The sequence below is a fragment of the Diceros bicornis genome, chromosome 18 (assembly GCF_020826845.1).
Source record: "Diceros bicornis minor isolate mBicDic1 chromosome 18, mDicBic1.mat.cur, whole genome shotgun sequence".
NCBI classification, from domain to species: Eukaryota; Metazoa; Chordata; class Mammalia; order Perissodactyla; family Rhinocerotidae; genus Diceros; species Diceros bicornis.
In genome coordinates this window covers 47945044-47965781 of record NC_080757.1, presented here as the reverse complement: position 1 = coordinate 47965781, position 20738 = coordinate 47945044, and the positions used below count along the sequence as shown (strand labels likewise).

The window sequence follows — 20738 nt, the reverse complement described above, 5'->3', positions numbered from 1 at the left end:
CTTCCCACAGTGGCTGGACGGAGGACTGGGGCACCCAGGGTACATCTGAGAACAGATTCAAAGGATAAAGGAGCCCAGGGACGCCCCCTTTTCCGATCCTCCCCAGCGCTGACCGGGCTCGGCTCCGTGGCAGCCCCGCCGTCTGGCAGCAGCCGGGGAGAGACATGCTGTTTTGTTTAAATCCTCCACATTCTTTGCCATTTCCCCATTGGCCGGATGGGGCTACCCTCCCCGCCGCGGCCGCTGCTGATGTCAGCCTCGCTCGCGCTCGCTCCTCCCGCACCCACCTCCCTGGCCCGAGGCACACTGCAGCTCCGCGCGGACTCCCCGGCCCCGGCGAGGTGGCTGCAAACTCGCGGGCACGCACGGCGCTCGGGGAGCCAAGGGACTCGGGGGAGGGGACGCGCGCGGAAGGCGCCAGCTTCCTCTCGCCCGCCCCTCGCAGCCGCGAGCCGCGGTCGGAGCTACCCGGGGCCCCAGCCCAGCAGAGCCGAGCGGCGGCGGCTTCCCTTTTCTCTCCCAGCGAGCCCTGGAGCGCCTCGGGGACCGGCCCGAAAAAGAGCAGGAAATCTTGTTTACCGCCCGGGTAGAGGAGCCGACCGAGCCTTTGTCTGGAAAGTCAGCATCTCCGGCTCCGGCTGCAATGTGTTCCTGGTGACATTAGCATTGGACAGCCCGGCCGGAGAAGGGGGGTCGCCAGGTTCATGTCTGGTTTCGGAGGCGGATCGAGCGGGTGACTTTTGTGCATTCATTTTAATTTTTGGAAATCTCTCTTTTTTCCTCCCTCGCCCGCTGCCGGGCATGTCCTGATCTGGCGGCCGCTCCTACCGCCCCGGGCTGCCGATCAGAGCGGTTTCCAGCGGGGCTCTTTCCCTCCCTCCTTGACTTTGCAACACCGCGTTCCGGGAGGACCGACCTCGACGAGGAAAGAGGCGGGGGAACCGCGAACACCCGGACCCAAACCTTGACATGCTCCCGGGCGGAGAGGAGGAAGCCAGGAGCTGAGCGCGCGCCGGGGCTGCTTCGCCGGCCGGCTCCGAGTGCGGGGCTCCGGGCGCCCTGCCCTGCGCCTGGGCGGCAGCCTTGTTGGTCTGGGGGGCTCCCCACCCCCGCCCCCCGCTTCCCGCCCCGGGGACCCGCGGCCGGCAGGACCATGCTGCTGAAGGAGTACCGGATCTGCATGCCGCTCACCGTGGACGAGGTAAGCGCGGCGCTGGGCCCGGCCTCGCCCGCTCCCGGCCCCCCGCCTCGGGGCGCCTCGTCCCCCGCCGCCGCCTCCCGGCCAGCGGGTCCACTGCGGGCGGCAGGGAAACCCTGGTGGAACATTACCTCCCAAACCAGAAGGTTGGACGGGGTGGACATAGGGGGACTGCTGTTTCCACTTGTCACCCCAGCGGGGGAGGGAGGCGGTGAGTGGGGCTGTGGACTCCAGGTGGGCTCTTTGGGGCCACCTAGAATCCAGATTGCTGGGGATCAGAATGCGCCAAAGGGAACTGGTCCTCCCCTTCCGTCCAATTAAGAAAATGAAGAAAGCAAACCCAGGAGCACCAAGCGCCCCCCAGTAGCTGGGGTTCGGGGGGGAATCCCGTCCGGGCGTGGGCCCCGCCTCTCCTCCCGCCCTTCGCTGTAAGGTCAGGGTACGGGGAGAAGCTTTTCGCTCTCGGGATCTGGAGGCCCGAAGCTCCGCTGAGGGACACTTCGGAGCCCTTGGGGCATCCGTCTGGGCCCGGACCTCTCGCCTTCGCCGCCAGCCTGGGCGCCGCTCCCGCCACGCCCGCGCATTGAGGCTCCGGGACCTGGCTTCGACCTTTCGCAAACCGCCTGGCTCGGAAACTTTGTGCGTCTCGTGTTTCTTCAGTCGCGGGGAGCGTGGTCTGCGGGCGAGCCGGGAGCGGCGGGGGCTGCGGCGCGGCCACGGGAGGGCGCCCCAGCACGTGGGTGCGGGTCCGGCCCCGGCTCCCGCTGCAGCCGGACGGGCGGGGGGCGAGGGGCGGGGGCTCGTGCTGGGCTCTTCCTCCACGCACTGCTCAGGTTCCATTCTCCCTGTTCTCCCGGAGCAGCAAGCTCTATCATTCAGGAAACGATGACTCAGTGAGGATTATTCAGGCCCCGGCTTCCCTTTATTCCCCCTCTCCTCCCTACCTTTTCGGTGATTTCACAATTGCTTAGCGCTTGTCCAGGGACGGTGAGGGAGCGTGAAGCCAGTCAGGGCAATTTGAAACTCACTAGTGTGGCTTGGTGTGGCAACACAAATGAAACCAGCGACCCAAACCGTATTTATATTTAAATACAGTGCATTTAGTGTATCACGTATGTTATGGAGCCACTACTTTGTGAAAGGAGCTAGGTGTTTTGGGAGAGAAAGAGATATTTAGTCAGGGACGTGGCTGTCTTCATTTGTCACCTGGAGCAAGTATTAAGGCAAGACCCAGGTATAATCCAAGACAAGATTAAAGTAGCTCCGAGTTTACGAAACGGATCCCAGGGACATTGGCTGCCAAAGAGAGATGGGCCCTCACCAGCATGATCAACCGAGCGCTCCTGTCTGCTGGCATTTGAGGAGCTAGCGTTTGAGCAAGGTTTTGAAGGGTGGATGCCGTGTAGGTAGGCCGAGTTTTGGGGGTGCATCCGGATCGTGTAAATAAAGTGGAGAAGCAGCACACTGCTATGTGGAGAATGGCAGAGGCCAATGAATGAAACTGGTTCTCCAGAGTATTTCTAGAAAAGGTTGAGATCGTCCCACCCCATGGGCAGTGAGCTGGAGCAGTTCAGCTTGGAGGTGTCTATGTTTCTATTCCATCTCCTCCTAATGACTTTATTTATTGATAGGAGTTTGGAATCTAGGGGCGATTCTGGTACTGCATGAAATACCCCCCAAATGCAGGTGACAGTCAAGAAGATAACCAGTTCTGGAATCTTCTCTACTGCCTACAAAATTTCTTTATTCTGGTTGGTTTCCTTCTCAGGCTTTCTTGAACACTCAGGCACAGCTCTTTTCCCACTTTTTTTTTTTGCTACTGAAATACCCACCACTTCAGGGTGAAGTAATTACATTTGAGTGGTATAGGTGGAGGCCCTTCTTTTCTTAATTGGCAAATGAAATCAGACTCCACCTGTAATATACTGTATAATTATAATTTAATGAATGTATAATTCATTTGGACTAAAGCATGATTCCGTTTCTGTAAGGTTATATTTTGAAGCGGCATTCTATTTTGTCAGAAGCAGGGGGGCTGTTTAGATTGACAGAGTTTTCAAACTGGAAGGATTCAGATTAACCAAGTCAGATGATGGATGCAGAAACCAGGCCCAACTTGCCAGAGGTTAGACCCCTGGAGTCTGAACTGGTGGTAAACCCCACAATCTCCACAATCCTGCTTTGTCTTCCTGTCTTACTGACCTTACCATGAAAACTGGGAAGCAACAGTGTCTTTAAAGAAGACAATTACCCTCAATTTAGGTAAACTTTTGGAAGCCTAACTTTTGCTTCAACTCTCCATTTGCTTTGGGCCTGATTCAATCTACATGAAACTTCTGGAACTTTCTTCTGTTTAACTACCACAGTTAATTAGTAGCAGTGTCCATATTTTTGAAAACGAGGCAAATGCCCTTGTTTTGGAGCGTCAGCAAGAGAACCAACACTGTGTCTGTTCTTTTCCCTGGTCTTATCCCATTTAATTCTTGGTGGAGGGGAGAGTAAGGGGGACTGGAGTCTTATTACCCACATTTTGCAGATGAATAAACTGAGATTCAGAAAGGTTAAGTAGTGTGCGCCAGGCCATACAACCAGTTAATAGCCAAGCCAGAACCAGAGTCGTAGTAAAACCCACTATTTGTTTTTCCTCACTCTGCTCTTTGCCCGTTGCTAGTATTTCATCCAGCAGAAGGAACAAAACATTTCTTGAAAACAGATAAAGTCAGCACTATCAACTAAATGAAAAATCGAAGACCTTTTGAATTGTTATAGAGAGTACTGGTTGCTACTATTTCTGTAGCCTTGCTTTAACTTACAAAATGTTCCCTAGTTCCAGGAAAGAACAGCTCTGGGGGACAAAGAAAATAAAACTGAACTACAGTCTTGAACAGGGTGTTGGTGTTCTGTTTTGTTTAGCCATTAATTTCAGAATAAGGAATTACAAGAAGTAACATCCCATGGATTAATTTTAATTTAAAAACTTCATTGGAATAGACTCCTTATTTATGTTCCACGTCATTGTCTCTGAACTAAATATAAGCCTGTTGGGAAGTTTTGACCAGTAAAGGTTCCTGGGGGCTGATAGTCGGCTGTAAAGAGACAGTTGTCAATGTCTTCATTTGAAACATGTGGTGATGTAGATTCTAGAATTTTATCCTTGGAAGGGCTATTAGAGATGATCTATAGTTGAGCTATTTCATTTTGTGGAGGAGAAGACTAGAGCTGTAGAAGGTTCAGTTAGTTGCCCATCTCATAGATAAGGGCAGGCTCTAGGCCAGAACCTAGGTCTTCTGATTTCTGGTGCAAAGCTGTTTTCCTGCAGGCCAGGGCTTCTCCAGGGCTTTCCCCCTCAGGGATCCCTTGTTGGAAGGAAATATTTTCCCTAAGCCTCGTGTGCAAAGCAGGGGTGCTAGGTGGTCTCTAGTTGAAGATGGGTTGGAGACTCTGACCTTATCTACTTAGAGACATTTAGGGGAGTCAGCTGAGCAGAAGGGTGGCCAGGGGCTCTGTTTGAAGCTGCTTTTGTGTAACAAGCGCATTGGTTTTCCTTAGATTGTATGTATGTTTGGGGTGGCTTTTGGATGTGTGGCTCAGTGGAGATTATGGTGGAGTTCAAGGCCTCTGCCCACCAAGCCAGTCTTTGGTGCTGCCCCTGGTCCCAGCATCCCCATCCCGAACTCCATCTTCAGGACTCCTTGGAGCCCTGTCTGATCACTCCTCCCTGACAGACACTTATCAGTAAGATAAGCATCTTCAAGAGCTAAGCATATCCGAATATGATCTAAAGCAGGAATCCTTTCATTTTCATCTTGCTTTGGTGTTTAATAGTTCCTGTTCTGACTGCATTAACAGTAATGTGTGTACTTTTAGGGATTTTTCTGTGGTCTGTAGGGATTTGGTGCACAATGAAAAATAGAAACATTCCCCTCCTCTCCAAGAAAAGAAGAAAGAAAGAAAAGAAAAACAACTTTTTAATACAGAATATTATTTTATTCTTTGCCCTGGCAGGGAGCCAGCACACTTTATCCAGGCTCCCCCAGGTCCCCAGAGAATTTTCTTTCGTACATTTCTGAGACCAGATTTGGGGTTGGGGTGGTGCCTTCTCTGGAATGACATAAATGGAGATGCCAAGATGCCCAGCAATGCTCCTCATTCTCTGTTTAAAACGATTTTCGGGAAATGCGTCTGCAAATATATCACGGCAGAAATTCTTTAAGGAAAGAGATTTTAAGTTTAATATTGGCATTGATACGGTTTGGTTTTTGTACGATGTGATACCCCTGAATATAAAGGATAAAGGGTCCTTGGATTAATCTCATAGACCTTCTCCAGGATTCCTCGTTAACATAATTTTGAAAATGTTTTTTAAGAATGAGCCCTATTGGGCCGGCCCCGTGGCTTAGCGGTTAAGTGCGTGTGCTCCGCTACTGGCGGCCCCGGTTCGGATCCTGGGCGCGCACCGACGCAGCGCTTCTCCGGCCATGCTGAGGCCGAGTCCCACATACAGCAACTAGAAGGATGTGCAGCTATGACATGCAACTATCTACTGGGGCTTTGGGGGAAAAATAAATAAATAAAATTAAAAAAAAAAAAAGAATGAGCCCTATTGACTTTTTTTTTTTTTTTCCCCTGATTGTCGGCCTAGTAGGGAGGGAGAAAGGCCAGGACATGAGTTTGATTTCTGGGCGATCCCAGTAGCTTCTCTTACCTGTTCCACAGTCATAGAACAGTGTTCCTTGTGCTGCTGAGCTCTCTTGCAAAGCTCCCTTAGTCTCGAGGGGCACCAGGGAAGGGGGTCGGGTTAATGAATAAGTGCAAACCTTTCACCGCTAATGGAACAGACAACAAGGAGCAGATGCTGTCCTCCTGGCTGGTCAATGAAATTGACTTTGTATATGAAGGACGCTGCATTTTCCCTGTGATATGTGTGTGAATGCCCCTCACACGAAACCGATTGTGGGCCTTGAAAAAAAGACACACTATTGTTAACAAAACCCTAGTTAAAAGTGAGTAGCAATTAACTTTTGCTTTTCATGACAAAGGCATTGAGCGAGTCCCTAAGGCTCTTAAAAATCAACTTAGAAACCCTGTGCTTGATTAAGTGTATGACTGACATTCAAAGAGAAGCCAGTCACCTTCATTTCAGAAAGGGTCTCATTTCAGGTGAATGGAGAATACTATTTTTTGTAAGCAGTTTTTAAAAAATTAATATATTTTCAACACTCTACCTCTTTAAGATCTCCTTCTCACCCCACTGTGTCAGTTAGGAAGTAGGTGTATGTGTGTGTGTGTGGGTGTGCGCGTAGTGGGGAGGGTTCACAAAGTTGTTGTTTTTTTTGGATATAAAAGTGTGTGCACAGTAACAGGCAGTAAACGTGTTTTTCAGGGGCAGCGATTACTGGAAAAGTACGTCGAGGTTCATTGCCTCAGCCACTTGAGTGAGGGCGCAGGTGCCCTGGCTGGCCTGTGTGGGTTTTGGCCTGCCTTCTGTTGCCTGGAGGTCTGTATGGTGAAGTAACTCTGAAAACTTTGAAAACTAGCTAACACTTCTGCCTCTGGTCAGAGAAAAAGACAGATATAGAAATCAGCTGATTTGTAGCAAGAAGTCAGGAATGTTTTACATATGTTTAGCAAACTCAGCCTACTGGGAGAGGAAAAGGAGAATTTCAGATTGGCAACTGCCTGCCCTCCCTCTCTCATACTGGAAGTTAGGAATTTTGTGGTATTCCCAAGTGGAGAATTTTTTGTAGGCTACATGGCAGATGACGTCCTTGTAAATATTAAAACTAAAAAACAAATCGTATCTGGAAAATGTAAAGTTGTTTGAAAAAATTCTTGGAAGCTTTACTTTTGATATTATACATCCTCTAACTTACAAAAACTTACAAACCATTCATACGAACAGGGTCTCAGGGGTGCACACCTCCAGGGGGCGCTGTTTACATGGAACCCAGTGGGAATAGTGCAGTGTGATGGCCCTACAACTGACCAGCCACCTCTGTCAACCCTCTCAAGCTTCCCAGCCCCTGCTGCTGTCATCTGTTAAAACTTAAAGGTTTGTAGCAAACTTGTGGGCTTATAAGTGGAAATGTCACCTCCTCAGAGAAGTCTTTCTTGACCACTCCACCTAAAATAGTTTTCTTCTATTGTTCTCTCTCTCTGCACTTATTTCCTTCATAGCAATTATCATAATCTGTACTTATTTTATTTGTTTCCTTGTTTGTTATCCATCTCCATCACTATCTTTTCCACATGTAATATACATAAGAAAATACTGACAAGATCTTTTAACTTATTTTTCTTCCATACTAAGTCTTTGCAGTTGGTGTGTATTTTCCATTTGCAGCACATCTCAGTTCCCACTAGCCACTTTGCAGTGCTCAAAGGCCACGTGTGGCTGGTGGCCGCCATACTGGACAGGGCATCTCTAGTGCTGAAACCTCGGGTCTGGCACATAGTAAATACTTGCTGAAGGAATGGTTGGGAAGGTGAGAAAAACAGAAAACTTTTAGGAAAGCTGACCCTAAATGTCTTCCTTCACACTGTTTAAATTTTTTTACTCAAGTTTTATACCACCTGAAAATTTGCAAACTAGAGATTCTTTTATATTAAAAACATACTCCTTTAAAAATTCCTCAGCAATACCCCTGAGAAGTTTGAAGCCAGTTGTTCCTGGGAGTTAAGGTAATCAGTCTGTTTCCCTTCTAACTCCTGGAGGAGTGTATTAGATTTCTATTGCTGTGTAACAAATTATCACAAACTTAGTGTTTTAAAACCACACCCATTTATTATCTCACAGTCTTGTAGGCTAGAAGTCTAGGGGGTAGCATGGTGAGATTCTCTGCTCAGGGTCTCACAAGGTTGAAATGAAGGTGTCAGCCAGGCTGCATTTCCTCGTGGAGCTTGGAGTCCTCTTCCAGGCTCATGTGGTTGTTGGCAGAATTCAGTTCCTTGTGGTTGTAGGAGTAAGGTCCCCTGTCTCTGGCTGGCCATCAGCTAGGGGCCAGCTCCTAGAGGCCACCTGCCATTTCCTGCCATGTGGCCCTCCTTCTCCACAACATGGCACCTTGCCCCTTCAAGGCCAATAGGAGAGCATCTGCTGCAACTTTAAATCTTTCTGACTTCTTGTCTCTGACCGCTAAACTCTTTCTCGAAAAGACTGGCCTGATTAGGTCAGGCACACCCACATTCGAGGGGAAGGAATTATACAGAGTGTGCGCACCAGGGAACAGAAATCTTGGGGGCCATTCTGCCTACCATAGGGAGATTAGCTGGATTGAAAGTTTCCATTGGAGGAGAGGAGAAGTAGTTATTTCTTGTATCTAGGAAACTTAGGGATAGGAAGGTGCAGGTTGGCACCCCGGGGGCAGCATGAAAGCATTCCGATCACAAATGCTTATTGAGCTCATACCATGTGCCAGGCGCTAGGGATGGAGCAGCCAACAAGGTAGACATGATCTGTGTCCTCCTGCAGCTTACAGTCCAGAGGACATTGGAGAAGTTTCATTGCCATTTTAAAATAGATTATGGTGGTGGTTGCACAACTCTGTGTAAATATATTAAAAACCATTGAATTGGTATGTAAAATACATCTCAATAAAGCTGTTTAAAAAAAAAAGTAGAGGTGCCTACGGATTTTTTCCAGCAAATAGACATCTATGTTCAGAGAGAGAGCACCATTGACAGAAAGTGCTGAATTTGAATTATGAGTACACTGAAAAGTTATGATCCCTGTCCTCAAGGAGATAGCTTTGGTTGTCCTGAATTTAGACAGCTTTCCAAAGGAGGTTGTTCTCTTCCGCAGCAGTGTGGGAAAAAATCTGCCAGATTTGGACCAGAATGACCGTAATTTAGGTCAGACATGATACTTAGGGGAAAAAAAGTAATCACAGCTTGAATAGCTGCCAACTGCAAGGCTGCAGGGTACTAGGGAACCTTCACTGACAGATTTCACAATCCTCAGGAGCTCCCCACCCCCCAGGGGGACAGAGGCTGGTGGCCTCTGGAAGGAATGGTACCGTTCTGGCTATGGCTCCCAGTGCATTCTGCTTTCTGTGTGCGTTGAATGGGAAATAATGTGTTAGCAGAATGAATCCTAGAGTACACATTCTGGAGGAGATGGTTCTACGTGGGAGTTGAGTCCTCTGCTTTATTCATCTCTGGCAGATGTCCTTAAGACTTCCCATCATGGGCTTTGTTATAAAGGAGGCTAACTAGCTATTTAAACGACATCTCAATGGTCTCTGTCTAGGATGGCAAAATCACACAATGTTAGGCTGGGCAAATCTCCCAGGATGGCAGATCGCTAGAAGGGAGCCCCACTGCACAGGACACACTGTCTTGGCCGCTGGCTTTACCCATGATAGAGGGAGGAGTCTAGGGTCACCCGCCACTTCCTGGCTGACTGCCTGAGCAACGTTATACAATGCTGTTTGTTGATTTAGAAACACAAAAGCCAGAGCTCACCAAGATTTTGACATCAAGTATTAAAGTGACTCATTCTTGCACTTCCCAGCACTCTGACAAAAGGGTCTTGCTCTTAAAACTCCTTTTTAGACTTGGGTGGAAGTCGACTCTTATATCTAAACAAGTAGCTAATGTAAGTTCTTGATCGAATTTATCTGATGACTCTTCACTTCTTGTATCTTTCTTTTTTTTTTTGGTCCTTTTAAGTTTGGGTGAAGCACGACCTTCTAGAATTCCTGTTGTTCCTGAGCAAAGGAAAAAAGCCATCATCTTTTAATTCCTTTAGAGTTATATCTGCTAATCTTGAGGATGTTGTTTCTTTCCCAGACTGAATCACCTACAGAAGTAAGATTGGTCAAACAAACGTAATTTGATGACAACCTATAATAATGTTGTTTAAGCACCTAATTTAAGCAGCTAATCTCCAAAGACTGCTCCCTTGCCCCATGTCTCACACACACACACACACACGCACACCATTTAGGTCTGATTGTATTTGCTGCATTAAGATCAGATCCAGGTATTTCTGAGCACTAGTTTGTGTATTTTTACACCCAAAATGGCTAATATGTGTTTTTATTTAGAAGAAAATTTATCAACTGGGGAATGAGAAGTCACCATTCACTTGGATGCTAATAAAGTTGTTGAAACCTTCAAATATACTGGGTCTTATTTGCTGGATTATTTCTATTTCCCATAAGCTCCCCAATATTTTCTAGTTTTAACCATTGTAGTGGGATTTATTTATTAATTCTTAAAATGGCAAAATTTCACTTATCTTTTGACTCGCTGGCAAAAATGTTTCCAATTTATATAGACAGTTTATAGAGACAGTGATATATGACCTGTTAATGTGGATTGTACCCAATCTTCTGGAAAAGTATTGTGGAGGACTGAATATGCTTAGAAAGCTGAGGGTTAGGCTGTTCTGTTTGCTTATCTGAGCCATCTCCGTCTTCGTATCTTACGTAAATTGTGAAAGTTACTTGCCCTGACTCTCTTGATCACAGCGGTGAGGAGCTAGGCAGTTAGCCTGTGTCACAAGGTCTTGGCTGAGTACGACGTTGCAGTAACCTTGCTTGTATGTACATAATAAAATAGCACTATATGCCCCAGTGACACATCCCATGAAACATTCTGTTTGGAAAGTGTTTTATTTATTTATTTATTTTTACAATTTCATTTATTTATTTTTTTCCCCCCAAAGCCCCAGTAGATAGTTGTATGTCATAGTTGCACATCCTTCTAGTTGCTGTATGTGGGACGCGGCCTCAGCACAGCCGGAGAAGCGGTGCGTCGGTGCGCGCCCGGGATCTGAACCCGGGCTGCCTGTAGCGGAGCGCCAGCGCTTAACCGCTAAGCCACGGGGCCGGCCCGGAAAGTAAGTGTTTTAAAATTTGGTTTCTATTTCATATGCTTGGATTGATAGCAGTCACATTTCACATGCAAAGGAGGGAAAGAAAGAAATTACATTTGTTGACTGCCTTCTTGTTTCATTTAGTCTCGTAACAGTCCTATGAGTTAGATATTATCATTCCATTTCACACTTGTGGATCATGGGTGCTTGCATTGCTAGTCAACAGTGGATCTAGATTCACACGTAGGCTGGTCAGACTCCATAGCCCATGCTCTTTGGTTTACCCAGTTCTGCCTTCCCCAGAATCCTAAAGCTGGAAGGAGCATTAGAGGTTATTTAGTTCTTTTTTTTTTTTTTTTGCTGGGAAAGATTTGCTCTGAGCTAACATCTGTTGCCGGTCTTCCTCTATGTGAGCTGCTGCCACAGCATGGCTACTGACAGACGAGTGGTATGGTTCTGCGCCCGGGAACCGAACCTGGGCTGCTGAAGCGGAGCGCACCGAACTTTAACTGCTAGGGCTAAATCAGGGCTGGCTTAGAGGTTATTTAGTTCTATCATAAAAAAAAAAAATCTTAAAGATGAAATAACTTCTTCAAGATTATCAAAGGAAATAATTGGGGGAAGGTAGTTCTGTTCCAGTTAAGCTAAGAGAGTGGCCCATAAGCTTTATCTCCCATTAAACGAACAATTTTACCCAAGTATTAAACCAAGTGACATTCCTCAGTTTAACTTTGATAAATGAATCATACTCTTCTTTGAAAATAACTTTTGTAGTTCATGCTCTAAAAAGAGAACCACCCCTACACTTTTGGAAATTATTTCTTATAATGGCAGAAAAAAACCTTTGGCTTTCATAGACATCATCGGCAGAGATGTTTGCTGATGAGCACCTGTGAGTTTCTCAAAATCGGTGTCTAAAAATAATGATGGGAACAGAGAAGCGACACCATGTTTTTGGCATATTTAGTTGAACACTTAAAGCTCTTCACATGGAGGTAAGCAAATTGGAGGGTATGAAAAATGATCAAAATGTGCTAGTCAAAGTTGTATATTTACCCTTCTTGTGGAGATGGCTTACCTTGGCTAACATTGCCTCCAGAGTCAGTTTACAAACCACATGCACAAATTAATATTGTTCCTTTATAGTCATACCTCATGTGGACTAAAGTAATTTTTTTAAATTGATAAAATTAGTTTTTCAAAAATGGAGCTGTGGGGCTGGCTTGGTGGTGTAGCAGTTAAGTTTGCAGGCTCCGCTTCCGAGGCCGGGGGTTTGCAGGTTCGGATCCCGGGCGTGGACCGACGCACCACTTGTCAAGCCATGCTGTGGCAGCATCCCACGTAAAGTAGAGGAAGATGGGCACGGATGTTAGCCCAGGGCCAATCTTCCTCAGCAAAAAGAGGAGGATTGGCAGATGTTAGCTCAGGGCTGATCTTCCTCACACACACACGCAAAAAAACAGAGCTGTAAAAGATTTGTTTCAAAATTAAAAATTATCCTCAAAAGACGTCTGCCATTACCGAGGAGATAAAAACAATGAAACCCAAACAAACCTGTCCTAAATTCCACAGAGGAGATTCAGAGATGTTTTGCTCTCTGTCAGCACTATTGAAACAAACATGTAATCACCTAAAATGAACTGTTTGAAGGGGACCACACTTAATTGGATGTGTACATTTTGGTCAGTATTTTTTTATAATACTTTTTAAAAATTGTGGTAAAGTACATATTACATAAAATTTGCTGTCTTGACCATTTTTAAGTGTAGAGTTCAGTGGCATGAAGTACATTCACATTGTTGGGCAGCCATCACCACTATGGGTCTCCAGAACTCTTCATCTTGCAAAACTGAAACTGTATCCATTAGACAATAACTCCCATTCCACCTCCCTGTGACCCCTGGCAGCCACCATTCTACTTTCTGTCTTTATGAATTTACTACTCTAGGTATCTGGTCAGTTTTTTGGGTTTTGTTTTTTTTTAAACCATCAGTTACATTACTTTATCATTAAATTCATATGACATTTCCTGAAACAAACCCAATAAAACTTAAATTAATGGAATCCAACTAGAATTTTTTTTCCCTGAATTTTGCCTTCTTTCAAGGGAGGAAAATGACAAGATGGGCCCATATCCATATTTTGGGTGACATTAATGCCTCAATTAGTGACCTATACCTTTGCAGCAACAGCTGAAGTGCTTGACAATTTTAATTCAAGAGTACTACTATATTGTCATTTAACAGAAAAAAAGTACAGTTTTGTTCAGAATAGTTACGGAGCAGGAAAAAGTACTAGTGCGTTTTGGAAGCATTTCAAACAAACAAGGTTGGCACTGACAAGTGTTCTTCTTTTAAAGCAGAAGACAGACTATTTGATTAATGATAACGCTTTATTCCTGTACCAAGTGGAAATCGACATTAATTGGATCCTTTTTCTGAATAAGGAAGTACAGTTTAAATGTTGACTTATTTTTTTAGGATTTTATAAATGTTTAACTCAGGAGAAAAAAAATAATTTAAGTCAGTATGATGGCTTATTAATAAATTAACCTTGTAACATTTTCCTTCTTGTTAATTCTGTTAGTGACGTCTAATGTGACGTCATTAGATTTTATAGGATGATGGTCCTGCCACTCAAGGAGCAGTTTGTTCTGTGCACTATCTAAGAGAGTAGTGGGATCTAGAAAAATGTTGGTCCTCAGAGTTCCAGTCCAGTCTGAGAAACATTTTCCAGTGTGCCTGGGACACCTTACAGGTGTATTTAACCTCTAATGCACCTGAAATATTAGACATCTGCAATATGAAGTCTCAGAAACAACTCTTATTAAACCAGGAATTAGCAATTAAACAAAATAGAGAAACAACACTGGATAGATGTTTTGAGAAAACAAGAATTGTAATCACCTGTGTGTATGGACAGGTAGTTCTGAAGACAGGGGTTACTCTAAACTTTGTACTTGAGCCCATGGGCATGTCTTTTGAAATATGTGAGTTCCTATGGTTAGTGCCCTGGTAACATAGTCCTCCACAGGAACAGTTTGCTGCGTTTGCCCTGATCTGAAATAATGCTGCTGCTGCTGCTGCTGCTGATGATGATGAAAAGACTAACGTGGCCCTTAATATTGCCTCACACGTCTCATCATTCCGGAGTATTTCAGCCTTTGTAAAAGTGATGTGGTGGATAAAAGTGGTTTTCCTAATATTTAAAAAGAGCTGTGAAAAATAGATGGTTCTTTTGCTTATGAGACAGGTTTAAAGATCTGCAATACAGTTATTTAATCCCCCTCCGTGCCCCCCGCCCCCAAATTGCAAAGAGTTTGGTAACTAGAGTTGCATTTAATCACTGGGGTACAGATTGTACCATGCACACTGGAGACCCAAATCCTGTACTATTGCAGTCCACAGTGAATGCTCATTTTTTGCTATTATGTTTTTGTTGCCCATAAAGAGGCATCGTGTCCAAAATGAAAAACCTTTAGACTCAGGATTCAATAGTTCACCTCTTTTGGATTGTGTTTGATGGAAACTTGGACCCAGCTGAGTGTAATTATGTTTTTCAGCAGTATGACTTAAGGTGCTGCAGATATGGGTGTACTTAGAGATTTCTTGCCAAGATCTGGCTGAAAAGGAGCTTGGTTGTTGTTTTCTAAAAAAATAGTAATTAGGCTATTAGTTGTCCAAATGGAATAATCCATTTACGCCTTGTCAAGAAAAACACTTACGAAAGGGTCAAGTATATTTATAATTAGCCATTATTTACATAGGTGCTCAGCCTTTGGCCCATGCTCCTCTAGGAGTTGTTTCTTTAAAAAAAAAGAATGTGATATCAGTCTGTCAGAAACCATCTTATTTTTTAAAGAGTTTCAGGACTAGTTCTCAGATCAAAAGCAGCCGAGTCCCTGGCATCACAGAAGCTTCATCACAGATTCATCAATTTTTCATCTGCAGAATGGCTATGCTTGGCATTCTCCTGGGCTTTGGACAGTCTCTCCTGTGGACCTGGAGAAGGAATGCCCAGGGGCCTTACAGGCCTCTATTTTGGATAAAAGTTAAGAACAAAGTAACAAGATGCAGGGAGAGGTGGTGGCCAGGGCTATTGCACTGTGGTTCCAGGCTGCAGTCCAGGCCTGTGTTGCTGACCACTGGGCTTAGGATCTGCCCTGGGAGTCTCTCAGAACCATGGGCTGGAACAGAACCTGCTTACCCGGATGCAGACTCGAATGGGTGTGTCTCATCTTCAAGCAGGATGATCAACTTTCTTTCTGCTTTTGTTGGGTCTTTTTGAATTGCAAATCAGCCACACCTTAAAATGTTCACGTTTTAAGTCCTTGTAATTGCCCCACCTCTCACAGGGAGTGGCCATCCTTGAAAACAGTCATAATCACTTTCAAACGTGATTTTTCTTTCATTTTTCTCCACCCTTTCATTTAATTAAATACCTTTGCATTTTTATCTCCTTGAGCCAAAGAACCCATGTTGCCCTCAGTTGGGGTTTTCAGTTTAGGATGGTGCAGTATAGTGAGGAGTATGAACATGGAGTTAGAAAAACCAGCTGAGTCCTTGCTGTGTGATATCCGTGAATTGATGTAGAAAGACTCAATTTTCCCATGCCTCGGTTTCTTCAACTGTCAAATACCCCTCTTTTCGCCTCCATCAGGGACCGATCACGTGAGACGTGGAGCATGCTCAGCAAATGTTAAGGGGTGAGGATAATCGTCCATCCGTGGGTGTTACATGAATACCTAGTGATCATGCATTCTCTGAGCTGTGCAAGAAATGATCTTGTTTCACACTTTTAAATACCTTTATTTTAGGGAGACCACCTAGTACAATAGACACTTTGGAGTCTCTACTTTCCAAATGGCCTGTGGGAAGGAATCCTGAGGTATCCATAGGATCTGAGTTTGCCTGGTGGGAGTGTTATGTCATAGTAACAAATGCTTAAGGATTAGTTTATTTCCAGCCCTGCAGGGGCTATGTATTGCTTCTTAAAATTTTATTCTCCAACTCCGTCATGTTTATGTTGCTATGGTGGTGTGTCGCTTGCTTGGGTGTCAAGATTGCCATTGAAAATAGATAGGCCAAAATAACAGCTTGACAGGTGGCTGTGCTTTGTGATGTTGTTTGTAAAACTACTTTATGAAGAAGTCCAGTGCAAGTAAATCACGCAACTGTGTCCTTTATTGTATTTTATATTTTAGCACTGTTTTTTTTAACACATTCCTCACCTTTCTGTTTTATATATAGACTTTTTTCATTTTTCAAGCAGTGCTGTGCAATTTCCTATAGTAACACAAGGAAAGAGTTCAGCTCATTGCATTTTGCAATGGATGTCCTTTCCTTATTTTGTGTAATTGGAGCCCCCCTCCTAAAAATAGCCCTTCTTTTCTTAATCTGATTCTTTCTATAGCTGATGTACTCTTTATTTAAATGGAAGATCTCTTTTAGTTTGCCATTTACATATATACACACACACACATATATATACACACATACATATAAACATGTGTATAGATATATGTATATTTCCATATAGGGCATAATCCTTAGTGAATGTGGCAGTAAAAATTGTTTCCATTGACCTGTCATTAAGCTCTCACCTGCTATTTATGATCATTTTCTTTCTTTTGAGATAAAATCATAGAAAGAACCACTGTAAGGATCCTTTGTATAATAATCTTATGTGGCCATCATCTTTCCTTTTAGCTTGAATACAGCATGTCAGGGTGCTTGCTCTTTTGTGGTCTGACCTCTTCTATGATTGTCCACTTCAACGTGTTAGAAGATGCTTTCTTATGTTTAGTTGATGTCTCCCTTCCTAGAACTTGCGTGATCATTTCTCGTTTTCCCCTTTATAGTGTCACAAACACAAGCTGCTTCCACATGCTGGTTCTTTAAATATTTAAAGAAAACTATAGTGTTGTCCTTTGGTTTTCTCTTCTACTGGCTTAATATTCACAATTCCTCAACGATTCACCTTATGAAATGGTTTCCAGACTCCCTCCCATTCCCCTTATCCTCCCTTGTTATTGCCCTTTAAAAAATATTGAACACGATGCTGTAGAGCAGGGGTCAGCAAACTTTTTCTGTAAAGGGCCAGATGGAAATATTTTAGAATTGCAGGCCGTAAGGTCTCTGTTGCAACAACTCAACTCTGACCTCTAACGTGAAAGCAGGCAAAAACAATAAGTAAATGAATAGGCAAGGCAGTGTTCTGATAAAATTTTGTTTATGAACACAGAAAGTTGAATTTCATATAATTTTCACATGTCATGAAATATTATTCTAATTTTGATATACTTCAACCATTTAAAAATGCAAAACCGGGGCCGGCCACATGGCATAGCGGTTAAGTGCGCGCTCTCCGCTGCTGGCGGCCCGGGCTCGTGATCCTGGGCGCACCCCGATGCACCGTTTGTCAGGCCATGCTGTGGTGGCGTCCCACATAAAGTAGAGGAAGATGGGCACTGATGTTAGCCCAGGGCCAGTCTTCCTCAGCAAAAAGAGGAGGATTGGCAACGGATGTTAGCTCAGGGCTAATCTTCCTCACACACACACAAAAATAAATAAAATTAAATTAAAAAAAAATGCAAAACCTATTCGTAGCTCATGGGTCATATAAAAACAGGTGTGGGCCGGGTTTGGCCCAAGATGTTGAAGGACCAGTGTTGAAAACATGGGAACTGTTACGTCAGCACCTTATGTTTTTGTTGATGCCTTAGCATAAGCATTGTCATTTTCAGAAGTTGCATCAAACAGCTGGCTGCTTTTGAGAAGGTGATCAGCTCACTCAGGTCTTACCAGGAGATCTCCTGGCAAAGCGTTTCTCTATCCGGTGTATTTGAGATCTACAAAAATAAGCAGTCTTATAGCAACAACAACCATTACCTTAGGACTTTGAAATGTAAATGTGGTGAATGACATCTGCTGATTTCAAGTTTGACAAAATGTTTTTGATTCTTGCTTCTGCTATTTACAATGTTAGCTACTCCTCTTTGCTTAGTGGCAGATGTGATGAGCATGCCTTTCTGTCTTTATGCATGCCACCGACTTTTCAGTAACATCCAAATCATAAAATATAGGTCATAAGTGCTTACCTTGGTTGCAGAAATTCCAGTAGGCATTTTGGTGTAGAATTGAAGCCCTCAATTATATTAATAAGCTTAAGAATGGATTATTCTCTACTTCCTCATTAGTTTTAATTTTTAAAATAAGGCTTTCATTAGATATTTTGTGAAACAGTTTAACTAAGATTATAATTTAACATGCCGAGGAGAAATTTAGTAAATGATGAAGCCAATTTTTTTTAGTGTATAAACATTTAATTAAAATTATATGTGTAAAATTATTTGTCTATGTGGACATTTACTTAGCAAGGTTATGCTTTCACAGGGGAAGGGAAGACACAAAGGGCCAACATCTATGAAACATTCTAGTGTGCCAGGACATCCTTGCAGTCATTCTTTATCCCTCATTTTACAGATGTGGAAATTGAGGCTCACAGGATCTGTCAAAGTCACCCAGATGGTCAAAGGCAGTGTTTTTTGTTTATTTTATTTATTTATTTATTTATTTAGTGAGGAAGATCAGCCCTGAGCTAACATCTGCCAATCTTCCTCTTTTTGGCTGAGAAAGACTGGCCCTGGACTAACATCCATGCCCATCCTCCTCCACTTTAATATGGGATGCTGCCACAGCATGGCTTGACAAGCGGTGCCTCGGTGCGCACCCGGGATTCGAACCGGCGGACCCCGGGCCACCACAGCGGAGCACAAGCACGTAACTGTTTGCGCCACGGGGCCGGCCCTGTCAAGGGCAGTGTTGAATTCAAATCCAGGGCTCTTGGGCTACAAATTCCACTGACTTTCTCCAACAATGCCATTGCTTTCTACAGCCAAAAAGAAGGTGACATTCATTAATTATCAAGTTAATTGTATCAGTATAGACAGTTCATCCTAAAATAGATATATGTTACTGAGTTATTTACTAGAATGATACTTTTTGGAGTATATATCCCAGAAACTGTGATATAAAATAAGAATATTGACCTCCTTGGTGGAAAGAGAGTGTCAAGTTAAAACCATATTTACATTTGCCATTCTTTGGTACAACTGGTAACATACATACAATTTTAGATTACCTTAAAGCTATTATAAATCTTGAGGAAAACCTAGATTGTTTTTAGAAAGCTTCTACATTTATCTAAACTGTTATCTTGCAAAAAGGCAGTTCAGGATATCATTATATGAATATTCAGAAACTAATAGAGCCTAGATGAAAATGTATGATAATCTAAAGATATCATTTAAGTCAGGGCTTTAAAAATACATTACTTCCAGTGAAAAAGGAAGTCTCGTAAACAAGTTCTTTACAATTCACTGTGCATGCTGTAGTTCCACCTGTACCCTGAGTCCTTAAAAGCAGATATATAGAAGGGTGGTGAAACAAATTTTCAGAATAAAAAATTGAAGCTCTGAAAGTAAGACATATTTAGTATTTTAATTGTGTGAAATGGATTCCTTAATAATAGCTGGTGTGGGAATGACAAGACCTTTGCTGGGCCGGCCCCGTGTCTTAGCGGTTAAGTGCGCCCGCTCTGCTGCTGGGCGGCCCGGGTTCGGATCCTGGGCACCGCACCGTCGCACCGCTTCTCAGGCCATGCTGAGGCCGCGTCCCACATACAGCAACTAGAAGGATGTGCAACTATGACATACAACTATCTACTGGAACTTTGGGGGGAAAATAAATAAATAAATAAAATTATTCAAAAAAAAAAAAAAAGACCTTTGCTGAGATTATTCTCTGAGGGAGCGAGTTTATGACAGTTTATGATTTTCTGGAGCTGGGGGCCACTCATGCTTTAGATCATGAGCTCCTTGGAGGATCATGATTGTCATTGCCTCTTTGTTATCTCCCCACAGTTCCTTTTATGGTGCTTTGCACATTGTGGTTTCTTAGTTGAGGTCGACTACCTGCTTATAGTCATTTATTTATTTGTTTATATATTTATTTGCTGAGGAAGACTCGCCCTGAGCTAACATCTGTTGCCAATCTTCCTCTTTTTGCTTGAGGAAGATTTGCTCTGAGCTAACATCTGTGCCAATCTTCTGCTAATATCTGTTCCAGTCTTCCTATGTTCTGTATGTGGGTTGCTGCCACAGCATGGCTGCCAATGAGTGGTGTAGGTCCATGCCCGGGAACCAAACCCGGGCCACTGAAGTGGAGCACGCTGAACGTAACCACTAGGCCACGGGCCGGGCCCCATGGTCATTTAAATTCAGATTCAATTTTTGTGTTGATTGCAGTTTGAAAAACAGGAAAAAATATATTGCTCTTTTAATTTTTTTGTTTTTTATTGAATATTAAATAGGTATGAAGCAATATACCCACGAACCCTTTGCCCAGCTTAGCAAGTAGAATAATGCAAGTTCATTTAACACTCTATATGCCCCTCCCTGATCGTAGGCTGTCTGTATAAATGACATCGTAGAGGAAGTGTCTTCACCAGCTTGCCATTTTTTTCTATTAAATTTTTGTATCGAGATATAATTCACATACCATAAAATTCACTCTTTTAAAAAAATGTGTGTATAGATCAGTGGTTTTAGTATATTCACAAGGTTATGCAACCATCACTACTATCTAATTCTAGAACATTTCTATCACTCAAAAAGAAACCCTGTACCCATTGGCAGTTACTCCCCATTTCCTTCTTTCC

The 20738-nt window shown here is 43.8% G+C and overlaps 1 protein-coding gene across 1 annotated transcript in view; it reads left to right on the top strand.

Annotated features, from left to right (window-relative positions):
* Positions 1-303: 303 nt before the first annotated feature.
* Positions 304-20738, top strand: part of PITPNC1 (phosphatidylinositol transfer protein cytoplasmic 1) — a 237507-nt gene continuing 217072 nt past the window's right edge. The window contains exon 1 of the mRNA XM_058561399.1: positions 304-1201. Within this exon, the coding sequence (XP_058417382.1) occupies positions 1154-1201 (48 nt within the window). The 5' untranslated portion in view covers positions 304-1153. The remainder of the gene's footprint in view (positions 1202-20738) is intronic.